The 27,656-nt window shown below is 40.5% G+C and overlaps 1 protein-coding gene across 10 annotated transcripts in view; it reads left to right on the top strand.

Moving 5' to 3' along the window:
* Window positions 1–27,656, top strand: part of LOC124593758 (GMP synthase [glutamine-hydrolyzing]) — a 179,963-nt gene that overhangs the window by 14,571 nt on the left and 137,736 nt on the right. For 2 of the 10 annotated variants that reach the window (XM_047132104.1, XM_047132105.1), the window contains exons 2-3: window positions 11,103–11,276; window positions 26,476–26,684. In XM_047132104.1, coding sequence (XP_046988060.1) covers window positions 26,497–26,684 — 188 coding nt within the window. In that variant the 5' untranslated portion in view covers window positions 11,103–11,276; window positions 26,476–26,496. Of the gene's footprint in view, window positions 1–11,102; window positions 11,277–14,076; window positions 14,184–25,954; window positions 26,183–26,475; window positions 26,685–27,656 lie in introns of those variants that run through there. The other 8 variants (XM_047132108.1, XM_047132106.1, XM_047132103.1 and 5 more) reach the window with 6 other exon arrangements.

Below are 27,656 nucleotides of genomic sequence, written 5' to 3'. Positions count from 1 at the left end.
TCTGGTCTGCCATTTACACGGCATTTGCCATCCGCATGGCATTTGCCCACCGTCAGCATCTGGTTGCCATCTTCTTTGACATGCGGAAGGCGTACAATACGACATGGCGACATCACATCCTCACCACGCTTCATGGGTGGGGTCTTAGGGGCCCGCTCGCGCTTTTTATTCAAAATTTTCTGTCGATTCGTTCCTTGCGCGTGCGAGTTGGTTCCTCCCATAGCTCCTCCTGAGTCTGGGAGGACAGGGTCCTGCAAGGCTCTGTCTTGAGTGTCTGCCTCTTTTTAGTTGCTGTAAATGGGCTAGCTGCAGCTGTGGGAATGTCCATATCGGCTTCTTTGTATGCTGATGACTTGTGCCTGTACTATAGCTCCACTGGCATTGCGGTTGCTGAATGGTGGCTACAGGTCACTATCTGCAGGGCACAGTCTTGGACTGTTGTGCACGGCTTCCAGTTCTCGGCTGCCAAGACCTGCATCATGCATTTCTGCCAGCGTCGCACTGTTCACCCTGAGCCACAGCTTTATCTTGATGGTGAACCTCTTGCCGTGGTGTAGGTGCTTGCTTTTTGATGCCTGGTTGACTTGGCACCATCTTAACGTTCTTCATTGCTTGAGTCACACCAGCTGGTGTGCTGATTGGTCGACACTTCTACAACTGTATCAGGCATTGATTCAGTCCCGTCTCGATTATGGGAGCCTGGCGTATGGTTTGGCATCGCCTTCCGCATTGCGGTTGCGTTACCCCATACTTCACTGCGGGATCCAACTTGCAACTGGAGCTTTCCGCACAAGCCCTGTAAATAGCCTGCTTGTGTGGAGGCTGATGTCCCTCCATTGCAGATCCGGTGCCAACGACTACTGGCAGCTTGTGCTGGGTGTTTGTAATTTGCCTGGGCATTCAAATTACCATCTCCTGTTCCCCAACTTGGTTGTCCATCTTCCAGAACGGTGGCCCCGGTCAGGGTGTACGATCGCGGTTCGCGTCTGGGCTCTTCTTTCTGGGCTTGAGTTTTTCCCTCTCCCACCTATTTTCCGGGCCCATATACATATACCCCCATGGTGTTTGCCCCGTCTGTGCCTTGGGCTGGATTTGGCACAGGGCCCGAAGGGCTCGGTCCCTCCTGACGCCCTCTGCTGCCACTTTCTTTCCATCCTTGCCGCGTTTCACAACTCTGACACGGTCTGTACCGATGGTTCGATGGTTGCTGGTCAAGTTGGTTATGCTCTTACTCTTGGAGATAATTCTGAACAACGCTCATTGTCGGCTGCCGAGCTGGTTGCCATCTCTCGCGCCCTAGAGTATATCTGCTCCTGCTCAGATGAGTCCTTTGTTATCTGTAGTCACTTCCTGAGTGGTTTACGAGCTATCGACCAGTGTTTTCCTCGCTCTCATCTGGTGATGGTTATTCAGGAGTCCATCCATACTCTTGCCTGTTGTGGCTCCATGGTTTTTCTGTGAACCCCGTGTCCTGTCGGCATCCTGGGTAATAAACTTGTCTACACACTGGCCAAACATGCTGTCGGTGAACCGGCTTTGGAGATCGGCCTTTTGGAGTGTGATCTCCGTTCAGTTTTGCCGCAGAAGGTCCTTGGTACCTGGGGTGACGAATGGCGCACCCTGCCTTCACCCAACAAACTTCGGATCATCAAGGAGACTACCAGTGTGTGGCGCTCCTCCTTGCGGGCCTCTCGCAAGGACTCTGTTGTACTCTGCCGGCTGCACATTTGCCACACCTTGATGACGCACGGTTATTTATTGTGCTGCGAGGACCCACCCACCTCTGTCGCTGTCCGCCCCGGTAGCTGAGTGGTCAGCGTGACAGACTGTCAATCCTAAGGGCCCGGGTTCGATTCCCGGCTGGGTTGGAAATTTTCTCCGCTCAGGGACTGGGTGTTGTGTTGTCATCATCATCATCATCATTTCATCCTCATCGATGCGCAGGTCGCCGAAGTGGTGTCAAATCGAAAGACCTGCACCAGGCGAACGGTCTACCCGACGGGAGGCTCTAGCCACACGACATTTCCATTTATACCTCTGTCGCTGTGGTTCAGCATTGGCAGTGGCCCACATTTCGTTGGTCTGTCCACTTTCAACTGCACTCAGCCAGATGTTTACGCTGCCTGATAGGCTCCCTGCACTTTTAACAGATGATGCTGCCATGACAGGCTTAGTTTTGAGTTTTATTCGTGCAGGGGAGCTTTTATTGCTTGATCTGAGGGTTTGTCTCTTTCTTTTGTGTTGAGTCTGGCCTTTGGCCTATGGTTTTAGATTGGGCTTTTTAGTGTCTCTCTTAATATTTGGCTTTCCCTTTTTTTGTTTCCACGGTCGGCCAACCACTGTAATACTCTGTGTATTTGTAATTCCTCTTTTCTGGTCTTTGTCTGTGGCTTATTTGTTCTGTGTCATCCCTTGTCATCGCCGTTGATTGTTTTTGTTCCTTGTAGGTGTTTCATGATCATGGAAAAAGGGACCGGCGGCCTTTGTAGTCTGGTCCCTTCAACCCCCATGAACCAACCAGTATTCCATAATGTCGCTGTTCTGCCGGATGCATAAATTATCTTTTGTGGATGTGTGCAGTTCTATGTACGAGGAGCTGTTGCTTTGTTTGAGCTCAACCATTCCTTTCTTTTTCTTATGTTAGCATAAATACACCATTTCTAGTCACGAGTAATGATACAGTATAGTGATAGTTGGTGTTTTTCATGAGCCAATTGATGACTAGCAAGCAGAGATGCACATAAAGCCACCAGTTGATTTTGGTTTTTTTGGCGTAAAATGTGCGGTATTCATACACCTGAATTTTGAACCTTTACCATTGTGTGCAAATGTTGCACGATAGGTGAATGGTCACAGTTCATCAGGTTGCCCTTCCTTGAGTACACTGACGTGGAACATTGTGGATTAATGCATTTAAACTATCTTCATTAAACCCTGAATGTGAAGCACTACTACTAGTGTCAAAATGATATTCCTGAAAATGAGAAAAACATTTTCTTGTTGTGCTCTGTCAAATGACATTATCCCCACACATGGTGCGAACGTTTCTGGTTGCCTCCACTGTTGTCACCCCCCTATTAAACTCAAACAGAAGAATATGTCTTAAATGTTCAGATTACTCCACTTTGGCACTCCATTTTCGATCATTCACAGCTCCACTAGCTATCTAAAAATGACAGAATGGCGATACATAAACTCAAATGGCAACAGTGATCTACAAATCAAAAAGATGGTCAATAGATGAACCCATAACAACTGCAATACCAACATGCAAAACAAAAACACTATGAACTTATGCATTGACCTAATAGATAATTCTCCTCTCCAATCCCAGTTAACACTTTCCTCTCCAATCCCAGTTAGCACTTCATTAAAACTAGTCATGCCACAATAGCAGACTCACTTTAAGTGAGTAAATAAAGCAGAGTGAGGAAATTTCAGGTGCTTCCTAAATGTAAATGTTGCATTCCTATCACTATAGGAAGAAAAATATTGATGAATGACAGTAAGTACTCCACATAATACTTATAATCTTTTACCAGAAATGATTTGGAAAATGGTGCGTGTCATTCATTTTGGTTGATGAGGTGAATGTGACATAAGCTTTAAATTTTTGTTAAGAGTCAAGGCTTCTTTCCAAAATAGTAAAGAGGACATTTCAGTATGTTTCAGAATGGGTAGCTCATTCATTTTTTCCACTTGTCTTGCAGCCCGTTTTTTGCAAAAACATTGAATACCGAATTCCGGAATGCCCAAACTATTAAAGTAGTTCTTCCAGCAAAAGTCAAAGCACTGGATGAAACCATTTTGAGACTGTGGCTCATATTGCAACTTGTGATATCCTTCACTTAAGTTTTTCCATTATACCAACATGTTTACAACTGATAGAGTAGGCTGAAACAGTCAGCTGTGCTTACAATGTTTCACATGAGTGCTGAAACTGTGCTTTCAGCAATTCTGTAACATTCTAGGCTTTTACTGCTTATATTTGAATCATACGGTTGAAAGTGCAGGGTGAGACTTAATGACTCAGAAGTACATTATGCCCTAGAGGTGTTTCAGATTTGGTCGCACATTGGCTAGTCAGAATAATACGAGGGGCATTCAATAAGTAATGCAACACTTTTTTTCTTGGCCAATTTTGGTTGAAAAAATGTGGAATTTGTTGTGGCACAGCATGGAGTATCTGCACTTCAGCCCCTATAGTTCCATAAGATACCAACACTTGGCGGTGCTGTATGTAGCCTCCAAAATGATGTCTGTAATGGAGGTATGTTCCAAGCAGAGAGCAGTTATTGAGTTTCTTTTGGCAGAAAACCAGAATGTTGCAGATAGTCATAGGCACATGCAGAATGTCTGCCTGTGAACAAAAGCATGGTGAGTTGTTAGGTGAGGCATCTGTCACGTCGCAACAAGGTCGTGCAAACCTGTCCTGTCTCCTGTGTGCCAGCCAGCTGCACACGGCTGTGACTCCTGCAATGTTGAAATATGCAGACACACTCATTCGAGGTGATCTGTGGATCACAAACAGACACCTAGCTGCTCATCTGGAAGTATCTGTTGGTAGGGTTGACACATTTGTCCACTAGTTGGGGTGCTCAAATGTGTGTGCCCACTGGCTCTCTGCCACCTAACAGAAGACCCTGAAGAACAACGAAGGACCATCTGTGGGTAATTACATGCACTTTACGAGGCTAATTGTGACAATTTTTCTGTCAAACACCATCACAGGTGATGAAACATAGGTTCATGACTTCGAGCCGAAAACAAAATAGTAATCCGTGGAATGGTGCCACACAATGGACAGTTCAAGTCCACATATTCAGCTAGTAAAGTCATGGCGCCAGTTTTGTGGGACTGAAGAGTTTATTCTGTTCAATGTCCTCCTTCATGGTGCAATGACGAACTCTGAAGTGTATTGTGCTACCTTCAGGGAACTGAAGAAACAACTTCAGCTTTTTCGTTGCCACAAAAAATGCAAATGAACTGTTCTTCTCCATGATAATGCAAGCCCCACACTTCGTTGGATTGTTCATCATTCACCCTATAGCCTGGATATCACACCTTCAGACTCCCATCTGTTTGGCCCAATGAAACATGCGCTCCGTGGGAATCTGTACGTGAATGATTGGGAGATTATTGATGCAGCAAGACGTCGGCTCCGACGTAGACAAGTAGAGTGGTACTGTGTGGGCATACAGGTCCTCCCAGTAAGAGGGCATAAGGCCATCGCATTGAATGGAGATTAGGATGATAATTAGGGTTTTGTATCCAAAAGAGTGAGAGATAATATGGTGCACTGGAATTCTTAATAAAACCAACCAACCTTTCAGAAAAAAGGTGTTGTGTTACTTATTGAATGCCTGTTATACAACAGCATATGGGTCCATTGTAATGGTATAAGAACCCCAAGGTGTTTGGTGGTATTAATCTGCTGTGTAGTTTGAAGAACTTACGGAAAGTGGTGGGATCACATAATACTTAGTATTTAGAGGTTGTTAAAACCAGAAATTGACAACTGTGACATATTGGAAATAAATCTAAGTGTTCACCAAAAACACAGTCACACGGGAGTTAAGTAACATATTTGTGACAGTGTACAAGGAATTTGTATAAACTGTGATCTTTATTAAAGAGCGATGATTTGGAACACATTAACTACAAAGAACTGGCTGAAAGGTGTAGTTGAATTCTTGCACCAAGCACTGAACTCATCTGCAGAAGTAACTGACAACTTCAGAAGATACCTCAATTGTCTAGTATGTGTGTTTCTCTGTCATGCTATCAACAGGCACAGATTTTGACCACCTCATAGTAAATAAAGAAAATCATAACTTAATCAGCAGTAGAGACTAAACTTCTGAAGGATCTGTTAAACTTTTTTGAAAACTGGTAATTTGGAAGTCTGCCCAGGTTTATATTAGATTTATTGTTGATGAGGACTTTGGCGTCTTTAAGGAGAGCCGGAACGATGAAAATGACAAAAATTAACGTTTTTTGGTTTTTCATTATAAAATTATTTGGAGTTTTCTGAATAAAACAAATAAAGTTTCACCCTTCAAAGTGAATTCTAAGTGCGTTTTTTATCGCTGCAAAGTTGACGCGCCGCGTAAACGGTTGTAGCGACTTGGTGTGTCACCTCTGACGGCACCGCTCACTGGTTGCAAGCAGGGTATCTTTCTGGAATTATACAGTGTTTTGTTTTCCAACATTGTATGGCTTTATCTCTGTGACAAGTGACTGTTCATATCAGTAAACATAAATGCTAAAATGCTATACCGTGTGTGTTGACTTGTGGAGTTTGCTTTCTGTTGTTTAGCTGTTCAATTTTGCGTATTTGACGAATTTTGCTCATACCTATTTTACGTATTTGGTTTGTGGATATCAGTATGCCCCGTTTCAGCAATTGAGTGTTTAAGGAAAGTCACAATGAGTGGAAGAAGAAATATTTTGTTTCGAAGGGAGATGCTGCTCAGGCTGCTTCACTGACTACTCCAGATCAGTCTGATAGAACTACTTCCAGCAAGAAACTTTGTGACAGCAAAGAAAAATTTGAAAACTATGAAAGTGACAGTAATGATGTGAATGAAATAATTAACATTTCCTTGCTCTCTAATATTGTGAAACATAACGTATTAGGCCAAATTTGCAAAGAAAGAGGACTGGAATTGAAAATAACTTCATACACTGGTTTGGCATGTAAAATGTTATTGAAGTGTAACAAATGTGCTGCAGAAGTCGTTTTCTAATTCTAACAGTATTCCTCGTAGTGGTAATAGTGGAAAGAGGGGGTATGATATGAATGTTAGGCTAGTGTATGGCTTGCGTTGCATTGGCAAGGGCAGTGATGCAGGGACAATGTTATGTGGAATTATGAACTTGCCAAAACCACCAACCAAGTTTAGATTTTATAATGAATTCGTGGGATCTTCTGCTGAAGATATTGCTCGAGCAACAATGAAGAAAGCAGTTGAAGAAGCTGTGACAAATAATGGGAATTGTAGAGATTTAACTGTTGCTTTAGATGGATCATGGCAACGTAGAGGTCATAAATTTCTAAATGTAGTTGTGACAGCTACCGGTGGAGACAGTTGCAAAGTAATTGCTGTTGCTATTCTCTCAAAACATTTTAGATGTAAGGGCAATACTAAGGACGAACATAGTGAAAGTTGTGAAGCAAATTTTCATGACACGAGTGGAGCGATGGAAGTAGAGGGAGTGAAAACAATTTTTTCCAGATCACAGGAGTGGTATAATGTACGATATGCTAACTATCTAGGAGATGGTGATTCTAAGGGACATAAAGCTGTAGAGGAACTCAAACCTTATGGCAATGAAATTCACATTAAGAAACAGGAGTGCATTGGACATGTGCAGAAGCGCATGGGGGCTCGCTTGCGCAAACTAAAGCAGACATTAGGATCTCAGAAGCTTAGTGGTGGTAAGACCCTTGGAGGAAGAGGAAGATTGACCAATGAAGCAATTGATAGATTGCAGGTGTATTATGGGTGTGCAATTAGGCAAAATACAAGAAGCATTGAGCATATGAGGAGAGCAGTATGGGCATTATTTTTTCATACTGTATCGACAAATGAGCACCCACAACATGCACTGTGCCCCATAGGTGATGACTCGTGGTGTAAGTACCTATCAGGAAAGAAATATGCCCATAAAAACAGTTTGCCAAATGCTGTAATGGATGTAATTATGCCCATATTCAGAGATTTATCACAGCCAAGTTTATTGGAAAAGTGTTTATATGGGGAAACACAAAATCCAAATGAAAGTGAAAATAATTTAATTTGGATTAGGGTTCCCAAAAGAGTGTTTGTACAGATAAAAACATTACATTGCGTTTTGGAGTGTATGATGCAGTGGCAACAAACATTATCAAATGTGATGTGCTGAAACATTTAGGTTTCCAACCAGGACACAACACCATTTCCACAATTTTCCTAATTGTGAAGAAAGGCTAAGAGGTGCAGGAAGAAGAGACAAAAGCCTTCAACATGCAGCGATAAGGAAGAAAAGACCAGTGAAAAGGAAACTAACACTGGCAAAAGAAGAGGATGCTGATAATCCATCATATGGGGCAGGAATGTATTAAAAAACTTTGGAAGCCATTTCCCGTAACTTTAAAATTTTCATCTTTGAGGAACATTTTCTCAAAAACTGCTAACAGTATATCAATGAAATTTATACACAATATTGTTTACTTTTTTTTCTTCATTTCTATAAGAAATTGTAAAAAAAAGTATAATTCAAGAGTTATAGAAGAAAAAGTACAAAATTTTAGAAGAAAAAAAAGCGTCTGTTTAAAAAAATTGTAAAACAAAAACCAATAAATATTTCTTAACATGGCATTATAACTTTGTAGAGAAATATTCACTGAACACGTGGTCCAAATTTCAGAGCAATACGTTTAATGGTTTTAGAAAAAATGTTCCTTCTATTTGCTAAAATTAACATGAAGGAGATGGATAGTTGTGGCTCCCATTAAGGATGTTTGCATAGATTATAATTTGTGATTGTGATGCAGTTGTAGCAGGTATGGTCACCAAAGTGTAGAGGGCAGCACAAATAAGCAGAAAAGTGTGATGATAGACAGCGTAATTTCTCAGGGAAGAACAAGAATAATTACCCTTTACAAACAATTTTCATTTTGAATATATCAAAATCAATAGCAATATGAAGTTAAAATAACAATAAATAATACAGGTGCAAGGAAAACTGTTGATACACGGTCAACTAACCATCTCAGATTGTGTACATTTTGTGTAACTAAGCATACTAAGTGAAGAATAACTTGGGTAGAAATACCTCTTCATAATACTGAGAACTGAGTAACTTATCTACCCTGCATACCACATACATGATCGCTTGCTGCCCCCCCCCCCCCCCCCAACCTTCCCCCCCCCCCCCCCCCCCTGCGCGCGCGCGCCCACACACACACACACACACACACACACACACACACACACACACACACAGAACTATAAACCTGTGAGTAGGTATATGTTGATTACAGAAGGGCAGTGGAGGAAGTGTTGAGTAAGAAGTAAGGGCCACACCAAAAACCCATTTGAAACCTCTTTGTAAATCCTGTAAGAATCATGTTCATGTATTTAAGCTGTCAGGCACAAAAATTAATAATAGATTGAAAAATCAGCCAACCAGCTACAAATAAAGGTTTATTATCCCTTGACTATGTTTTCGATATTTGTAAAAATATCTTCTTCGGAAGTATTGGCCTCATTACATCACATGATGTGCCTTTGACAGTAAGCCTCAGTCTCTGACAAAATGTACATGTAACTTATGCAAATATTTTATCTTGTGATCCCTGTTGCATCATGGGATGTAATAAGGCCAATACTTCTGAAGAAGATACTTTTACAAATCTCGAAACCATGGTCAGAGGATAATAAACCTTTATTTGCAACTGGTTGGCTGATTTTTCAATGTATTTTGAATTACACAGTTGCTGTTTCACTTCCAGGTTTCAGATTTTTACAAAAATTAATGTCCTGAACATTATTATTATAGGATTCAATGTCAATTCCGGGATTAAGAGGAGGGGATGGATAGGGTGGGGATTATGTTAAAGATGTCTTCCACTTTTATATTCAGGAGTCTCCCTTTCTCAATATTATTTCTATTATAGAATATTCTTGCAGTCCTCATTGTATTGTGTGCCAGATTTTAAAGTTTTTGTGCTGTCAGGTATAGTAAGTACATAATCATTTTTATATCAGAATTCTTAAATTTGTCATACATTGTGGATCTCACACCCCACCTTAGCCAGTTTGGCAGGTTTTAGAGAGACATACAAAAATGAGAGGGGCAGTTAACAGAATAATAAACATGGTAAAGGAAATGTCTTCTGAAGCATCAAGGCAGGAAAAGTAGATAGTGGAGAAACTTCTCAGCCTACCTTTGAGGTGGTATGTATCCCTAGAACATGGACAATACTCAACGCAAAAAATCTAATGCAGTAGCCAGTCCAATATGGTGGGGTCATCATGTACTCTTTCTACTGTAGCCCCCTGACACTGCAGGGCTCACATGAATGATGCCTGAACTGTCACCTCCCCACATAAGCTGAAGAGTAGTGGTGTCAAGGTGGCCGCATAACAAATTAAAAGGATTCAACTTCACCATATAATGGCCTTGTAGAACTGCTCGGGATGCCTCAGCCTTCAGTTTCCATAGCCACACTGCGGGACAAGGGACACTTTAGGAAAAGAGGAATCAGACAGTTTGCTCAATATGTAGTTTACACTAGGAGAGATGGTGATTCCTTCATGACAGTGAAACATATGGCTTTTATTGGGGAGGGGGGAGGGGAGGACATCAGAGATAAGTTTGGCAAAGCAGCTGTTATAGAAAAAATGTGAAATAGATTCTTATTGATGAAAGCAGTAACTAAAACACAAGCTCAAACACTCTAAGCTTCTTCTAAGCATTACCCCTTATAAATGCCTGAATACAACCTCTGACAAAGTTTGGTGAATAGCCCTGTAACATTAACGTAGATGAACTATGAACTAGTTACCTTGCTGTCCATTGACATAGTCACCTCCCATAACTATGCATTGCTGAGTTCTGCGATACGTGGCCTAGAAACTTTGCAAAAAGTCTTCCTTTGAGATGGTGTTCAAAAGCCGTGTCACATTTCATTAGATGCCAGGAATATCGTCAAATCTCTTTCCTTTCAAAGCGAGTTTAAGTCAAGGGTATAGGGAGAAGTCTGGAGGGTTGAGATCTGGCGAGTACGGTGGATATTCAAGTTGCACCACCCTGTCTTTTGCCAGGAAATGTTTGACGATATTGGCTGTGTGTGGGCGAGCATTGTCGTTAGCAAAAAACACGGAAACCTTGTTGTGGGTACTAGGGTCGTGCTCTGCATGGATGTTGCATGAAACTGGTCAAAATTTCAACTTATCGTGTTGTTCCCTGAGGTAGAAATTCCTTGTGGATAATGCCTTGAATATCAAAAAACGTGATGAGCATCGTTTTGATGCATGATTTTTCGGCTTTGACTTTTTTCCGACGAGGTGATTTCGGAGAACACCATTCCATGCTTTGCCATTTTGTTTCAGGGCTGTGCCAGAGACACCAGGTTTCATCCTCAGTGACAATACGGTTCAAGAAATTGGGTGTAGCATCCACCATTTTCAACAAAATCCTGTGAAGCCTCTAAACGTGCATGCTTCTGACTGTCAATCAAGTGATGTGGCACAATACAACACGTTTTCCTCTTCCCTAACTGCTGGGTAAGGATCTCTTGCACAGATTCACGGTTAATCTGCAGTTCATCCGCTGTCAAGCACACAGTTAATTGGTGGTTATTCATGATTAATGTCCTCACTTTCTCAATGTTTTCATCACTTATGGCAGTCACTGGTCATCTGCTACGGGGATTGTCAGAATCACTTTCCAGGCCTCCCCGAAAACAGGCGAACCACTCGTACACACACTTCATGGACAGTGCTTGATCCCCACAAACACATTCTAGCATTGTGTGCGTTTCTTTCAGTGTCTTGCCAAACTTAAAACAAAACTCTAAATTGATCCTTTGCTAGTTCATTTTCCTGTTCTCAGTTCAGAACCAACACACTAAACAACCACTTCATCCAACAGGTCTAACACGGAACACACATGATGCTCAACTGAACTATGATGGTGGCAGGTTGTCTTGACTTCAGACTTCTTGTCTGAAGTCAAGACTTACTTCCCACCACCCACAAGATGCTTCTGAAGTTTCTGATAGGTCACATTGTCTTGCTGTACTTTGGAACATGTTTTTGCAAACAATGGCAAAACTCTGCACTGAGGTTGCTATTTGGAACTACCTTCACTGCGCACAAACTGCTTAGACCACCGCAAGTTTGCCTGACTTTCTTTAAAAAGGAAAGGTAGACACAGAAATATGACATTTGATCATCTGTCGTACTTCAAAGGCTGGAAAAAAATTGGGAGCAACACAACCTATACTGTGTCACTGGATTTCCTTCTGATGCAGCCATGATTTTTCCATCCATGTACAATGTTGCTGGAGTGGGACAGCCCCTGGGACATCCTGTATTTTAACTGACTCACACAAATAAGTCAGTGGGAGAAAGGAGTAAGAGCATTGGACTTTAAACAGCCCAATCATCCTCCTATTCAAATGCACACCCAACAGGTCCCCACAAGAACTAAAATCATCTAAAGAAACAGGAGAAAAAGACGAGACGCAAATTAAAAACCTCCCTTGATTGCACTGCCAAAGTTGAATCTTCTTCCTGCAGAATGACTAGTGTAGCTGTAGGTAATAATTACACCATTGGTACAGGAAGTCGGGGAAGGAATAGTGGCTTAAACAAAACCCTTTTAACTTCTGCTGCCCTTAAACTTCCTCCTTTAATGATGATAGAATGAAATTGTAATGACTATTACAGTCTCCTTGCTGAACTTAGTTCAGTTCATACTCTTATTTTCATCCATATGTGTTTAACTGCAAAAATCATGGTGATTGGAAGTCAGCTGCCTACAGTGAGAAACTATCATGTTTTAGTAACAGTCAAACTAAGGCAATGAGGGATTCAGGAGGCATTTGCACATTGTTACTTTCAGTGAGCAGGTACTTCTGAACACCATACTCGAGGCTGTAGCTGTTGAAATCCAACTGTGTACACTAGTAATCATTTGAAATTTACACCTCCTGCTAGACAGAGCTGCCCTCCTACCAGGAGATGGAAGAATTGTTACACCATTTAAATGGTGTGCCCATCAGTGATTTGCCTGACAGTGACCGTAACCAGTTATGTTATCAGTAATGTATTCAGTGCCCATTGGCATTCTACCAAGATGGTCCCTGTGAAAAGTCAGTTGGGAAACTTACTCCTCTAAAGCTTATGTCACATAATCCCAAGGAAAGGACATTGACAAGAGACAGAGCAGGAGGCAATGAATCTGATTACCCATACCACACACAATTTGATAACTTACTCTCACAAAATAGCTGTGGCCAACGGAAACAGGTAAAAAGCATAACGACAACGAAGGAGTCATTCCTCTGCTGACAATGTAATTATGTAGAAAAGACCATGAGCAAAATCACATTATTTAATTAATGTGAAGCGGTACTGTTGGGGAACGATATGTTGTTTCAGTGAAGGCATATACAGCAGATGCCTAAGTGTAAGCTGAACTGTGATGAATCAATTCCCAAATGGAATAGTTATAGTTTTAGACTGAGAGTAATTCATACCAATTGTTATGACATAGCCAAATTCCTGATGATGTGCAGTGCTAAAATATCAGCTTAAAACAATTGTCACCTAGATTTTGCTCACTCAGTGTAGAATTTAAACAGAACATAATGTTCTCAACACATACAGACCTATAATGCCCTTTCTACAGATTGAGAATTCAGTAATTCACTAACACAGTACAAAGATACTGGTACCTGCCCAGACCCAGATATCGTACACAAGCCAATGATTCGCCGCCTTAGTGACTATTATAACAAACTAACTATCCTCATGTCCTTAAAAATATTTGGCAAGGGCGGGAGCCTCCAGTAATCAACATGTACAGAAAAAAACGGTGTTTCACATGTTTCAATCTTGAGATCTACCCTCTTCGCAGTTGCCAAAAATGGAATTGCTGCCATTGCAGGATGAAATTTATTTTCAACTGTGTATCTTCACAAACATTTGTCTAAACTATAGTTCCAAGTCATTGTGCTCAACAGATCATTATAACATCTTTAGGTGCTGTCCAGAAGACATGGATACGCTTATCAGGTAATGAACTTTTTCAGAGTTCAGTCCACCCACCCACAACCTAGATTATAACTTGATAACCGATGGTTAGAAGTGGTAAACTACTTAAGCTTTTTATGACTGCTGTTCTCGTGTAAACTTACATGGGTACTGCACATAAAGCAGCTCAAGACAATTCATATGTAGAAGTTAAACGGTCTTAGCTTCCTCAGAAAGACTCTTATAAATTTTTAGCAGCCATTGATTTTAGCCCAATTAGACTAAGGATGTGCTATTTATGGGTCAGCAGCACCTTCTGTTTCAGTCCTACTAGACCCTGAGCACCACAGCACAGTCCACCTTGTAATTGGAACATTCTGCACGAGCCCTTTTGATGGTCTCCTTGTTCAAGCAGATATCCCAATTGTAAAGGTATGCCACCAACAACTGTTAGTTGAGAATATGGTTAAGATGTACTGTAGGCCAAAAATCACTGTTACACGGTGTTTTTTGAGAACCTCAACATCTATCTTCTTATGAATTGTTTGGAAAAAGGGAGAATAGCAGCAGTTAGGTTAAAAGATGTGAACTGAGAACTGTTTTTTCTCATTGTAACTTGCTTGCTAACTGCATGTGGAGCTTCACACATGATATATTCCATGACCTGTGATATTTATGTATCTCTGGTGTGACATCAGTGTTCACACAGGCACTAATATTCATCACCACAGGCTCTATTCGGTCCTCCACGATGAGCATCTTTACTCTGATATATAGGGTGCATCATGTACAAAACATAACTCACCTTTTATTTTATCAGTGGTTTTAGATATTGAAATCAGGTTTTTAGCAAGTAATAGTACACCGAAGGGCACTTTTTTTGTATGTAATAAAGAATCTTAATGTCTTAACTCTGGTATCGATCAAGATATGGAAGCAAGTATGATGTGACATACTTTCTTTAACAACACCCAAAAGTGCTTGAAAAGATGAGTGCAGTGATATTGATGTAGTGCTGATTACTTTTGAGCCTGAAACTCTTCGCAGAAGAATCCAAAAAATATTCTGAAATTGAAAAGCAAGTCGGCCAAAATTGGCTATTGCACTGTAAACACACTCGTGCCAGGCTATGTCTTCATATGAAGTGTTTCAACTGTTTACTTGTCTCCACTGCAGAACTAGCAGGCGCTGTGTTGTCTACTGGCAGGTCATTTGTGCTTCAACATTTCTCACATGCAGACAGGTATACTAATGAGGGGAAATGCTATTTTTATATGACGAATGTCAAACAAATGTTGTTGAAATGGCAATGGAAGCTAGTATATGCCATTGTTTCACAAGCAAAAACCGTAGCTGACTTTGTATCTTATGTCGTATAAGAAATGAGTTTTATCATAGTAGCATAGGCCTGTCTTGCTGCGTGTAACTACTGAGTCTGGCTTGTGGGCCCTGTTTGGTGCAGTAGCCAACTCTGACCACATTGCTTTCCAGTTTTAGGGCGTTTCTCGGACCCCCCCCCCCAGATCTTTCAACAGAAGTATTAACGAGCGCTATATCACTGTACCTGGTGTGGAAGCATGAAACTGGAATTTCCCTATAGATGCTGCTAGCTGTCAGTGTAAGTCCCATGACCCACCTATGCAGCACCATCTGCTTCCTGTAATGGCTGATGACACTGTCAAAACACAGTAACCCAAATACCATACAACGGTATCTGTTTCAAACCTGTGAACATGTCCATTTTGTGCCTATGAAATACGATTTGTGGACAGCATTGGTTTTCTGTTGTAATTTGAAGAAAACTGTTGCAGAATCACATCAAATGCATGTCAAAGCTTTCGGTGAACATGCTTTTGGGAAAACACAGTGTTTTGAGTGGTTAAAAAAATTCAGATGTGATTTATTTGGACGTGAGAAATGATGGGAAATCACTGAAAAAGTTCGAAGACAATGAATTGCAGGCCTTATTGGATGAAGTGGATGATACGTAAACCCAGCAGGAACTTGCAGAACAATTGAATGTGACACAGAAAGCAGTTTCTCTTCGGTTGAAAGCTGTGGGAAAGGTGCAGAAAGTGGGAAAATGGGTTCTGCATGAACTGAATGAAAGACAGCAAGCAAATCGAAAGATCATTTGTGAACTGCTGTTCGCTTGATACGAAAGAAAGTCATTTCTGTATTGAATAGTGACAGGTGATTAAAAATGGAAATATTTTGGGAATCCCAAGCATTGTAAATCGTGGGTGAATCCAGGCAGACCATCGACATCTACTGCAAGACGCCGGAAAGTAGAGGGTGCTCTGTGTTTGGTGGGATCAGAAGGTTGTCATCTATTATGAGCTGCTAAAACCTGGTGAAACTGTTAACACTGATCGCTACCAACAGCAAGTGATCCATTTAAATAGAGCTGTATGTGAAAAACAAACGGAATGTGGAAAAAGACGACACAAAGTCATATTGCTCCATGATAGCGCCACATCACACACAGCAAAATGGATCAGGGAAACGAAAGAGGCATTCAGTTGATAAATACTAGGGCATGCGGCTTATTCTCCAGACTTGACTCCGTGTGATTATCATCTGTTTGCATCACTGGGGTGTGCTCTTGCTGAACAATGCTGCAATTTGTATGAAAATGGCTCGCTGATGGGTTCACTTCAAAAGAACTACTTTTTTTTTGAAATGGCATTTGTAGCCTGCCAGAGAGGTGGGAGAAATGTATAAACAGCAATGGAGATAATATTGTTTAAACAGCAATGGAGATAATATTGTTTATGAGTTTCAAACAACCAGACGTGTAATTATGACGACCAAATTCTGGTTTCATACTTCTGCACCTGGTAATCGTATTTCCAGAAGTTTTTGTATGCAGTCACGAAAAGTATATGGTTCCATTGAAAATGCCGTATGTGTTTTAATATCTCAGTTGGTGCCAGAGTTCAGAGCATTATCCATACAGAACATTACATGCCCCTCAGCATAATCAATTGCAGAAAACTTCATTTTGATATCTGGAAACATACAGGAAATAAAATGGGTGTTACGTCTTATTGCCTCATCCGGTACACATGTTGTCTCTTCAGTTGCAGGAATTGGATACAAGGTAGACTTTTATACTACAAACACAAAGACATACAATTGCATGGGTAAAGTTTACACAATTTTGTTTACAGTGTTCCATGTAACCAACGTGGCAAAAGCTGTAACAGAAAATACTTATGTTTCTCTATTGAACTGTCTGTTGTACATCTAACTGTATAATGTTCTTGGCTTACTGATTTGTAGCTTCTGGTATAGTGATGATTGCGAGCAAGTATGACTATCTCGATGCTGTCTCTTCCCCCATCTGCCTCCCCCACCCCCTCCCCAGTTTTCCACATGCACAAACTAATGAGGCATGGATGAATGCCTTTTGCTATGTTGGGAGTGTGGCCTTTAGCAGTCACTGCTGTTTGCATACTTAGTGCCACCTGTCAATCTCACAGCGAGTGATGGAGATTCTGCACCCAGCAAAGTGTCGTATGGCAGCAAGCCTGAAGTTACTATATCCAGCTGATGTTGGTGTGACACGATGACAGCATTATGTGTGGTTGACATTAACACTGTTGATCTTGTAATACCAATGGCTCCGTAAATAATGAGAAAGTAGGCTGTACATTTTTCAACAAAAATGTTTATGAAAAAGTTTCTCATTCTACTGTATGCAGCATGTACACAGTGGAGTTAATAGCAGTACACAGAGCTCTCACACATGTAAAGCCTCAACCTATCACAGATATTCTCCTGTGCAGTAACCTCCACAGTAGTTTGAAGGGGACAAAATTACTCACCGACTTACCCTGTGGCGCCCAGCTTTCAAGAACTTTTATGTGACCTTTACAATAAAAGAGGTACAGTCTTATGTTAAAAGATTTAACACAATACAGATAGTATCAAAGTTAGAAACTGTGCACATTTTTTGAGGAGCATAACTCATGGTGTGCAAATTGCCCACACTATTCATTCAGTATTTGAGAATGAGAGCACTTAACAGCTTTCAAGAAGCTTTACATGTAATTTTAAAGCTTTTTGAAAGTTTTTCTCAGTAACACCCTCCCCACCCCACCCCCTCCAACTGCAAAATGATGAAAGAAAAAAAAAAGTTCATTGCTTACTATGTTTTTGCTGTTCATGCAGTAAAACTACAGCATCAGGCATGACATTTCATTTTATGACTTGTTTACCACTATCTCTATTCACAACACATTTTCAGAAAGTATCCACACATAACACTGAATTGCAACAGATCCTGTCTGACAGTGTAACAAAAGCAGCTTGTGTTTCAATCTTCCTAAGGGAAAATGAGTATTTCCATTTGATGTAAAGAATCCACTTTAGTAGATGACTCACGGGGTGGAGTGGGGAGGTGACACATCCACCACTTGTTTTGCAAGGGGGGGGGGGGGGGGGGGGGGGGAGGCACATCTGAAGTCCAAATCTCTCTCCCACCCTCTCCTATACAGGAAATCTATGTTGTTTGATCTTATCACTCACATTGTACTGATGACTTCTTTTTTTAATGATATTCTCTCCTAGTGTCAGTGCAAATGGAGAGACAGAAAGGGGGTTTCGGAATGCGTCTCTTATTCTGGAAAAACATTTTGCTGCACAGTCCCTCTCACCGCTATATCTCCACCTGGGCGTGTTCTACATCATCTTTTATTGATTCTGTTCACTGTTCTCCATAAGTCATTTCTTGCAAAAGCAGCACTCTGTTCACATTCCTCGCAAATCTCTTCTGTTGGCCTATTATTATGAGAGCCCTTGAAAACCTCATTAGTCATTATCGTCATTGTCATCATACAATAGCCATAAATAAAACAAAGAGAGTGCACAGTATAGTATTGAATTACAGGTATGTCGAACAGTTGATGCTATCTGTACAACAGAAAAAAAGTGGATGCCATATTTTAGTTGAAGAATCGACTGTGAGAATGCTGTGTGCAAGATACATTCTGAATTATTTTTCTGATCAAAAGTAAATGTGAAAATGAATTCCCCAACATTTTTAGGCCATTTGAAAAATAATACAAATAATTTTATGTGCCAGTTCATTACTGTGGGTGAGATGTGGGACTATCTGTTTCATGCCAGAAATGGAATATGGATTAAAACAGTGCAAGGAAATGGGCTACTGTTTGTATCCTGATATCTCATTGATGCGGTTCTTATATAAACAGAGTTAATTATCACTACCACATGTATGAATGCACATATTTGATATGCAGAGGTTCTTTTTAAAAGAAAAAAATTACATCATCTGACTGGGCAATTCTGCAGAGAACCACCTCATTCCTTACCTTATTAGTCCACCTGATTTTCAACATTCATCTGTCACACCACTGCGTCTCAAATGCTTCGATTCTCTTCTGTTGTAGGTTTCCCATTGTCCATGATGCACTACCATACAAAATTGAGTCCCAAATGTACATTATTAGAAAATCCTTCCTCAAATTAATGCCAATGTTTAATAGTAGAAGACTTTTCTTGGGAAGAAATGTCCACTTTTCTTGTGCTAGTGTGCTTTTATGTCATCCTTGCTTCCACCAGTATGTGCTTTTTGCTTCCAAGTTAGAAGAATTCCTTAATTTCCTGTACTCTGTGGTTAAAAATTTTGTTGTTAAGTTTATTGCCATCTCATTTCTGCTAATTCTCATTACTGTCGTGTTTGGTTTGCTCTCAATCCATACTCTGTGCTCATTGAACTTCATTCCATTCAACAGGTTTTGTAATTGTTCTTCACTTTCATTGAGAATAGCAATACCACCAGCCAGTTTTATTGTTGATACCTTTTCACCCTGAGTTTTAATTGTACTTTTGAGCCTTTCTTTTATTTCTGCCATTGCTTCTTCTGTGTATAGACTGAAAATTAGGGGTGAAAGAATGCTTCCCAGCCTTACACCTTTTTTAATCTGAGCAATTTATTCTTCGTTTTCCCCTTCTTATTGCCTCCTCTTGGTTCTTGTACGTATTTCTTTGCTGCTTCATCCTATTTTTCTCAGGATTTCGAACATCTTGCACCAGTCAACATTGTCAAAAAGTCCTTTGCAATGTCAGAACCACCTTTGATGCCTTTACATCTCCTAAGCCAAACTGATCATCTAACTCCTCCTCAGTTTTCTTTTTTATTCATGTGTATAGTGTTTTTTCTTTAGCAACATAGATGCATGAGCTGTTAGGTTGATAGTGCGATAGTTGTTGCACTTATCTGCCCTTGCTGTCTTCAAGAATGTGTCGATGACGTATTTCCAAGCCTGATGGTATGTTCCAAGACCTACGTATTCTAAACACCATCTTGAACAGTTGTTTGGTTTCCACTTTCTCCAACGATTTCAGAAATTGTCATCCAAAGCTCATTTAACTCTGACTCTAATACTGAATCTCCTATGTATTCCATATTGATTCTAATTTCTTCGTTAATCATGTCATATCTGATCTCCCTGCCATGTTGAAGAGTGGCATTCCCATTGCACTTTCAGTGTTGACACCCTTGCTTTTCATTTCATCAAAAGTTGTTTTGACTTTTCTATACTCTGAATCAGCCCTTCTGATGACTATTTCTGTTTAGATTTCTTCACATTTTCCTGCAGCCACGTTGCTTTGGCTTCCCCTGCACTTCCTGTTTATTTCATTTCTAAGTGATGTATTTCTGTTTTTCTTGAATTTCCCTGAGCATTTTTGTACTTCAGTTGTTTGTCGGTTATCCTCATCTACATATGTACTCTCCAGGCCACCAGCCGATGCGTGCCAGAAGGTACTTTGTGCCGTTGCTAGTCACTTCCTTTCTTGTTCTGCCCACAAACAGAGTAAGGGAAAAGAGACTACTTATGTGCCTCTGTATGAGCCCTAATCTCTCTTGATCCATACACAAAATATATCTTGGTGATAGTAGAATCATTCTTCAGTCAGCTTTAAATACTAGTTCTTTGCATTTTCTCAACAGCGTTCTGCGACAGGAATGTGATTTTCTCTCTAGGGATTCCCATTTGAGTTCGCGAAGCATCTCTGTAATACTTATGTGCTGATTGAACCTACCGGTAACAAATTTAGCATCACACCTCAGAATGGCTTGGATGTTTTCCTTTAATCTGACCTGGTGGGACTCCCATACACATCAGCAGTACTCAAGAATGGGTTGCACGAGTGTTCTGTATGGTATGTCTTTTCTGGACGAGCTACACTTTCCTGAAATTCCCCTAATGAACCAAAGCCAAACATCTGTCTTCCCCACTACTGTTCTTATGTGCTCTTTCCATTTCATATTACTTCACAACATTACACTTAGATATCTAATTAATCAGACCGTGAGACAGCATACTATTAATGCTATATTTAAATACTATGATATTGTTTTTCTTATTATTTGTATTACCCTACATTTTTCCTTTATATACAGCAAGCAACCATTCAACACACCAACTAGAAATTTTGTCTGTCATCTTGTATCATCCTGTTGTTGCTTAATGACAACACTTTACCATACACCACTACTTCATCAGTTCGCAACCACACACTGCTGCTCATGCTGTCCATTCAATCATTTATGTATACAGCAAATAAAAAGCGGTCCTACAACACTTTCTTTTGTCACTCCTGGAGATACCCTAGTCTCTGATGAACATTCACCATTGAAGTCAATGTTCTGGGTTGTATTACTTATTAAGCATTTGAGCCACTTGCCGGTCAGGAAACATAATCTGTATGCTAAGACCTCTGTTAGTCTGCAGTGGGGCATTGTATCAAATGCTTTCTTCAATTCTAGGAATACAGAACCTGCCTGTTGCCCTTCATCCATGGTTCCCAGGATATGTGAGAAAAGGACAAGCTGAATTTCGCACAAGTGAGACTTTATAAATCCGTGCTGATTTGTGGACTTAAAGCTTTTACATTCCAGTGAAATTCATTATATTCGAATTGCGAAACACTGTAGGCCAAATTTTAACTGAGTGCATTTTGTTTTGTGATAAACAGGCAGAATCCTGTTTAGGTAGGATGTACATATATTTTAGCAGATAACAAGACAACTATGTTCCATGCATTGCTAAATATTTCAGAGCTTTCTGTTTTGGGTTCCCAATCAACCCTGATACAACGCTACAGATTGTAAGCTCGGCTTTTTCCACTTGAGTGAGGCCTCAGAACCAAAGCAACAGATGTCATTGGTGCCGACATAAGTCACAACTTGCGGAAGACTGCACCCTGCGCCTTCAAGAGCCGTAGGCAAGGCCTTCTCCACGTTTCAGATGGGGTCTTTTGGTAGATGTACTGAGCACACATTGGACTTCTTTCCAGCCCATAATGCTATTTCCTTAAGGGGCTTCATAACATGCCTAACACTTAAGCTCCTGATACCTAGCAAACTTCTGTCCCCATCATGTGCTTGGACCCTGCCGCATGAATGGTCACCTACCATACACAGAATGAAAGGGCAAGGCCAGATGGCCAGCCTCCAAGTTGACACTGCCTGGAACATCATGAATGCAACAAAACCTGTCACCCTCCCTGCGATGAGGGTGGTTCCCCTGTATGAGGTACACTGAAAGGTGCCTCAGAGTAATTCTTCTGTTACCCAAGGTTTTTTTGCCAGTATCTTTCTTGAACCTACATTTGAATGTCCAACTTAAGTGATTGTCATTTTATAGGTGTCCATTCCTCTTCAATCGAACTGCCCACTGTAGTATTTGTTATTGCAGCCCGTGTAGTGTCAGTATCTGTTTAGATTTTTCTATCTGACCATGATATAATCCATCTGAAATCTACCCATGTCTCCAGGCATTTTCCTAGTATAGCACCACCTCTTTTCCTTCTCATATCACCATGTTCGTCATCCAAGTTTATTAGATTTTTATCTCCCTTTATGTAGTGGATTATGCATTAGATATTGTCATACATGTTCTCTATTTCTTCATCTTCTGCTTGTGATGTCGGCATGTATACCTGAACCATTGTTGTTGACATTGGTTTCCTGCTGAGTCTGAGGAGAATAATACTGTTCACAGTAGCTCACTCTCTGCCCTACTGTCCTGTTCACAATGAATCCTATTCCTGTTGTAGCATTTACTGTGCCTTATCTTTCCATTTCACTTCAGTGGCCCCCACTATATCTAGATTGAGCCTTTGCGTATCCCATTTCAGATTTTCTAGCTACTCACCATTGACATTCCATGCGCTGACTCATTTGCCGGCTACTCAGTCATGTTCTTGTGGTCACTCCTCCTTGGCCGTTACCCTCAGAGATCCAAATGGGTGACTAATGTGGATTTTTTTGCTAGCGTCGAGACCGTCACATGTCCTGTGGATGCAAATTTTGTTCTTTTAATGCAGTAGTTTGTATTACCTTCCGCATCTTCATGCTGTTGATCATTGGTGATTCTTCCACCTTTTAGCATCAGTTTCCCACCCCAGTGGCAAGAAGTTGACCTGAAACTCTGTCCGCACACCCACTCTCTTTGACAAGACCATGGGCAGAATGAGGGTGGCTCTTCATGCCGAAAGTCCTTTTCCACCTTTTGCTGATGATTTTATTCAAAATTTAAGCTTTGGCTGGGACGAATTGAGGACCCGAGACATTTTGATTATTGATCAAAGATGCTACTTCCTAGATCACGGGTTACAGCTACTGCCCAAGTAAACAATAGCATATTTAGAGAGTGTTGCAATGCTGCCCTGCCTATTACATCAGCAAAACAAGTAAAAGCTTTCACATTTCCAATCACACTTCGGTGCATTTCATTGGAATAATTTACATTAGTTAGCAGTTATGTATATGTGGCATTCGATATCACAAACGGTACAAGAATACCTTCAGAATTTAACACTCAAGAAGTAAGAACTCCAATTTTTTGGGAGACACAAAAATGTATATACACTTTCTAAAAATATAAAGAGAAGTTTAGTGAAAAAAAGAACTATCAGTGGTTTAGCAGTTTCTTGGGGATATTTTGAAACAAGACAAAAGCACAAAAGACTGTTTACAAAATGAAATCTCTTTGGAACAAGCTGACAGTAAAAGTATGATTCTAAACAAACAGCAACAGAAAAAGCATGGCAGCAGTTTGTTGTGCAATTTATCTGTGATACAGGTCATCACTACTGAAAAAAATCCACTCATGTTTAAGTGTTGTGCATCTAAAGAGTCTTAAGAATCTAGTTGTAATTCTTCGCATTAAGTTTACTATCAGCCATACATTAAGATATCTTCAGTGTACATTTTAAATGGATGTGAAAGGTAGTAGCAATGGAAGGATGTTTTTTCAATGGATACAGAAATGACCAAAACATATAAATGTGTGCTATGTTTTGAAATGCATTGTATGAGAATAAAAAATTGTGGCTGAAGCAAATTTTACTAATTACGACAAAGCGGATAACATTGGTAATTTTTAATATTAAATGTGAAGGGAGGGAATGTTTGGCAGTTAGATCCCCATATGGATGATCGTAATTTAGGTTTGTTTAGTTCTGTCTATAGAGGGTGTTCCAGGAGGAATGGTCAGTATGCAGGGATATGATAGAAACCATCATACAGAGCATAGAAGTCTAGTAAACATGGACTCTAAAATGCATACCTTAGGTGCTGTGAGGACTTGTTCATCCTCGTTACTGTGTAACATGTCTTTTTTACTGAGAAAGTACTCATAGTTCCTTAGGTGTGCATTTTAGAGCACACTTTGGTTTGAATGATTGTTCCTGTCAAATCCCTGAATATTGACTGTTTCTTCTCAGGCACCCTATATATACGTTGTAGCCTCAAGCTGAAGTTCATTTGTTATAATACAGCTCCTGATCATTTGCTGTCTAATGTGTCCCAGTAGAAGAAAAATTGTGGAAAGCAGCCCAGCAGCACAATTTCTCTTCAGTGTGGAAAGGGGATAATTGATTTTGAGAAATATCAGGAGTGCTTGGAGAAAATTATCCACATTTCTTTGTACCGTGTGCATGAGCTTCTGAGGATTAAAGTGCGCCTCCAAGATGATCTGTGACAACAACAGTCAGTGGTCACTGAAAGGAAGGTAGTTGCAGCACAGAAAGTGGTGGAAGGTTATTAGTCTGTGGCATATTACATCCACCAAAAGTTTCTAAAGCTAATTTAGCAGCTGTAGGCTTCAAAGTTCATAGTTTTTGACCCTGTAGTTATGGTCTTACCTAAAATTATTTCATATTGTTTCTGTAAGTGAGACCTTGACTGAAAGAGCTAGAGCTTCTGTATGTGTGGGATGTGATTTGTGTGCAAATATTTTTAACTCTTCAATTTATCTTACTCGATAGAGGTCCCCAGCTGATGATGTACACTGGTAGATCTAGTGTAGAAAGCTGCCTCCTTCCAGGATGAATCACATTTTGTTTTGGTTCTTGCAACAGATCTGGCTTATGCCTTTTTTACTACTAGTCATGCAATCATTTCATCTTACACTTTTCTGGATACACAATCCCAGTTGCTAATGATTGTAACTATTTTCAGTGATCTTCTTTGCTATAATCAAACATTAATGGGTCTTTCCACTGATTTGTGGGGAGTGAGTTACAGTTGGTTCTGATGAGAGTCATCTGTTGGTTCTTGCCTTTTGGTGTTCTACAGGTTTGCCTGCATTTGCAACAGTTTCATAGTGATGTGAATTAATTATGCCAGTGACATTGTACCTGAGTAGTTTTGTGGCTCTCAATCATGTGAAACATCATGAGGTAGTCGAAGTAAGTGGGAATAGGTTGCAATCTGGTTTAATATAGACAGTAAATTTATACAGTATAATTGTTGGGCTTCACTTAGAGAAGGGGAATGCAGCTGCAAATGAATCTTCCTACTAAACAATAACAATGATATAATGGCTTTTATGTAACATAACACTATGAACATGTTTTGGAATGAAGACAACATTAGTCACTTGAAGCTACCAATTGTATAGAAACAATAAACGCACTAATTTGACATTTGACCCCATCCCACCACCACATGGAGAAAACATGGGGCTCAGCTGTACCAAAGACAGCACCTCTCTCTCTCTCTCTCTCTCTCTCTCTCTCTCTCTCTCTCTCTCTCCCTCTCCCCCTCTCCCCCTCTCCACCCCCTCCCCCCTCTCCCCCCTCTCCCTCTCCCTCCCCCTCCACCCCTCCCTCCCCCTCCACCCCCTCCCTTCCTTCATTGGTCTAAATATAGTTCAGTGTGTGCGCACACACACAGCAAGTGCTTGGCACTCAGTAGGCCTGATGGCAGTGTGTGTAGGCAGTGGTGTTAGATACAAATTTTATAAAACAGCCCTAGCTAATGCAATTTGTGAGTATGTATGTGTGTGTAAAATAATTTTTATAAAATAGTGTGGCTTGGAGTCAAGCACTATTTCATGATCAGTTTACCTGCCAACTGCAGTCTTAGGAAGAATGAAGTGTGTTTGCATGTAAGATTTCAGAGGAAACATTATTCTTCAGAGTTGTAGTTTCTTAATTTTAAAATACAGTTTTCTAATGTGTTTAGTTCTATTGTTGTGCTTTCCTATTCACATGCGTAGCAGGAAAGATGACTTTAACTAAATTGAATGATTCTGACATGTACCTCTGTTGTTACTTTGAATCTCATTTTTAATTGAATCTAGCTTAATTGAGTGGCAATGAAAGAACCTTTTGTCATTATTTTGCAACCAATTTTCAGTGTTTTGTTTCCTGGGACTAATGGCTTTGAATTTTTCCACAGTGCTGCTGGACATCAAGTGAAATGCACAACACAAGTCCAGAGGGGCACTACCGTGCCAATGGGACCCATAATCAAGAACGTGTTGCTATTTTGGATGCAGGAGCACAATATGGAAAAGTGATAGATCGTAAAGTGCGAGAACTTTGTGTTGAGAGTGAAATATTGCCATTGGACACACCAGCATTCACACTGAAAGAAAAAGGATACAAGTAATATTAACTTAGAGCATATTGTTAAAAGGGTGAAAAATTAGAGTAACTATCAAGAAATGTAACATAGAAATAATGCAGATATAATCAAAATACAATTATTTATTTTCACAATCATTCAGCCAGGTAGTTCCTGAAGTTGCATAACTGAAAAATATACTCCTTAAAATACACAGCTGTAAGAATGGCTGCATTATCAGAATTTTTAATTGCTCACATAGGCCAAGTGCCATAAACAAGATTGTGATGCCTTTATTTCGAGTAAGTTCTTGAGTTCTTGAAGGAAAAGTAGAAGCAAGCGAGTGGCAATGAATAAAATGGCTGCTAACTTTGTATATTAGTCTCTTTTTGACGTCAGTGGTTCTCTTATGTAAATAATGATGTGGGTGTATGAATTGTCTATTTTGTCCGCCCCCGGTAGCTGAGTGGTCAGCACGACAGACTGTCAATCCGGAGGGCCCGGGTTTGATTCCCGGCTGGGTCGGAGATTTTCTCCACTCAGGGACTGGGTGTTGTGTTGTCGTCATCATCATCATTTCGTCCCCATCGACGTGCAAGTCGCCGAAGTGGCGTCAAATCGAAAGACCAGGTGAACAGTCTACCCGACGGGAGGCCCTCGTCACACGACATTTCATTTCAATTGTCTATTTTGAAAGACCAAATGAAATGGTATTTGCTTACAAACTTTAGTTTATAGTCACAATTTTGCAATCTTCATTTTTGTTAACTAGCAGAAATGTTAAATAATATTATTTGATACCAAACATATCTTGTTGCTCATGAACTTAATTTGAAATTTCAGTTGATATTCTCTTCTTATTTGGTGACAAATGTGCCCATCATACATGGCATCATCCGCATAGAAGTTCTATACCTGGATGAGAATTACAAAGTGATTAAGCACAACTGAACGTGGAAGGGGGTGACGTTTGCTGGTGTGTGTGTGTGTGTAGTGTGGCTCTAGCAGCAACA

Source organism: Schistocerca americana, chromosome 2, assembly GCF_021461395.2.
Source record: "Schistocerca americana isolate TAMUIC-IGC-003095 chromosome 2, iqSchAmer2.1, whole genome shotgun sequence".
Taxonomy (NCBI): Eukaryota; Metazoa; Arthropoda; class Insecta; order Orthoptera; family Acrididae; genus Schistocerca; species Schistocerca americana.
The sequence above is the reverse complement of the archived record's forward strand: the minus strand, read 5'-3'. Positions and strand labels throughout refer to the sequence as shown.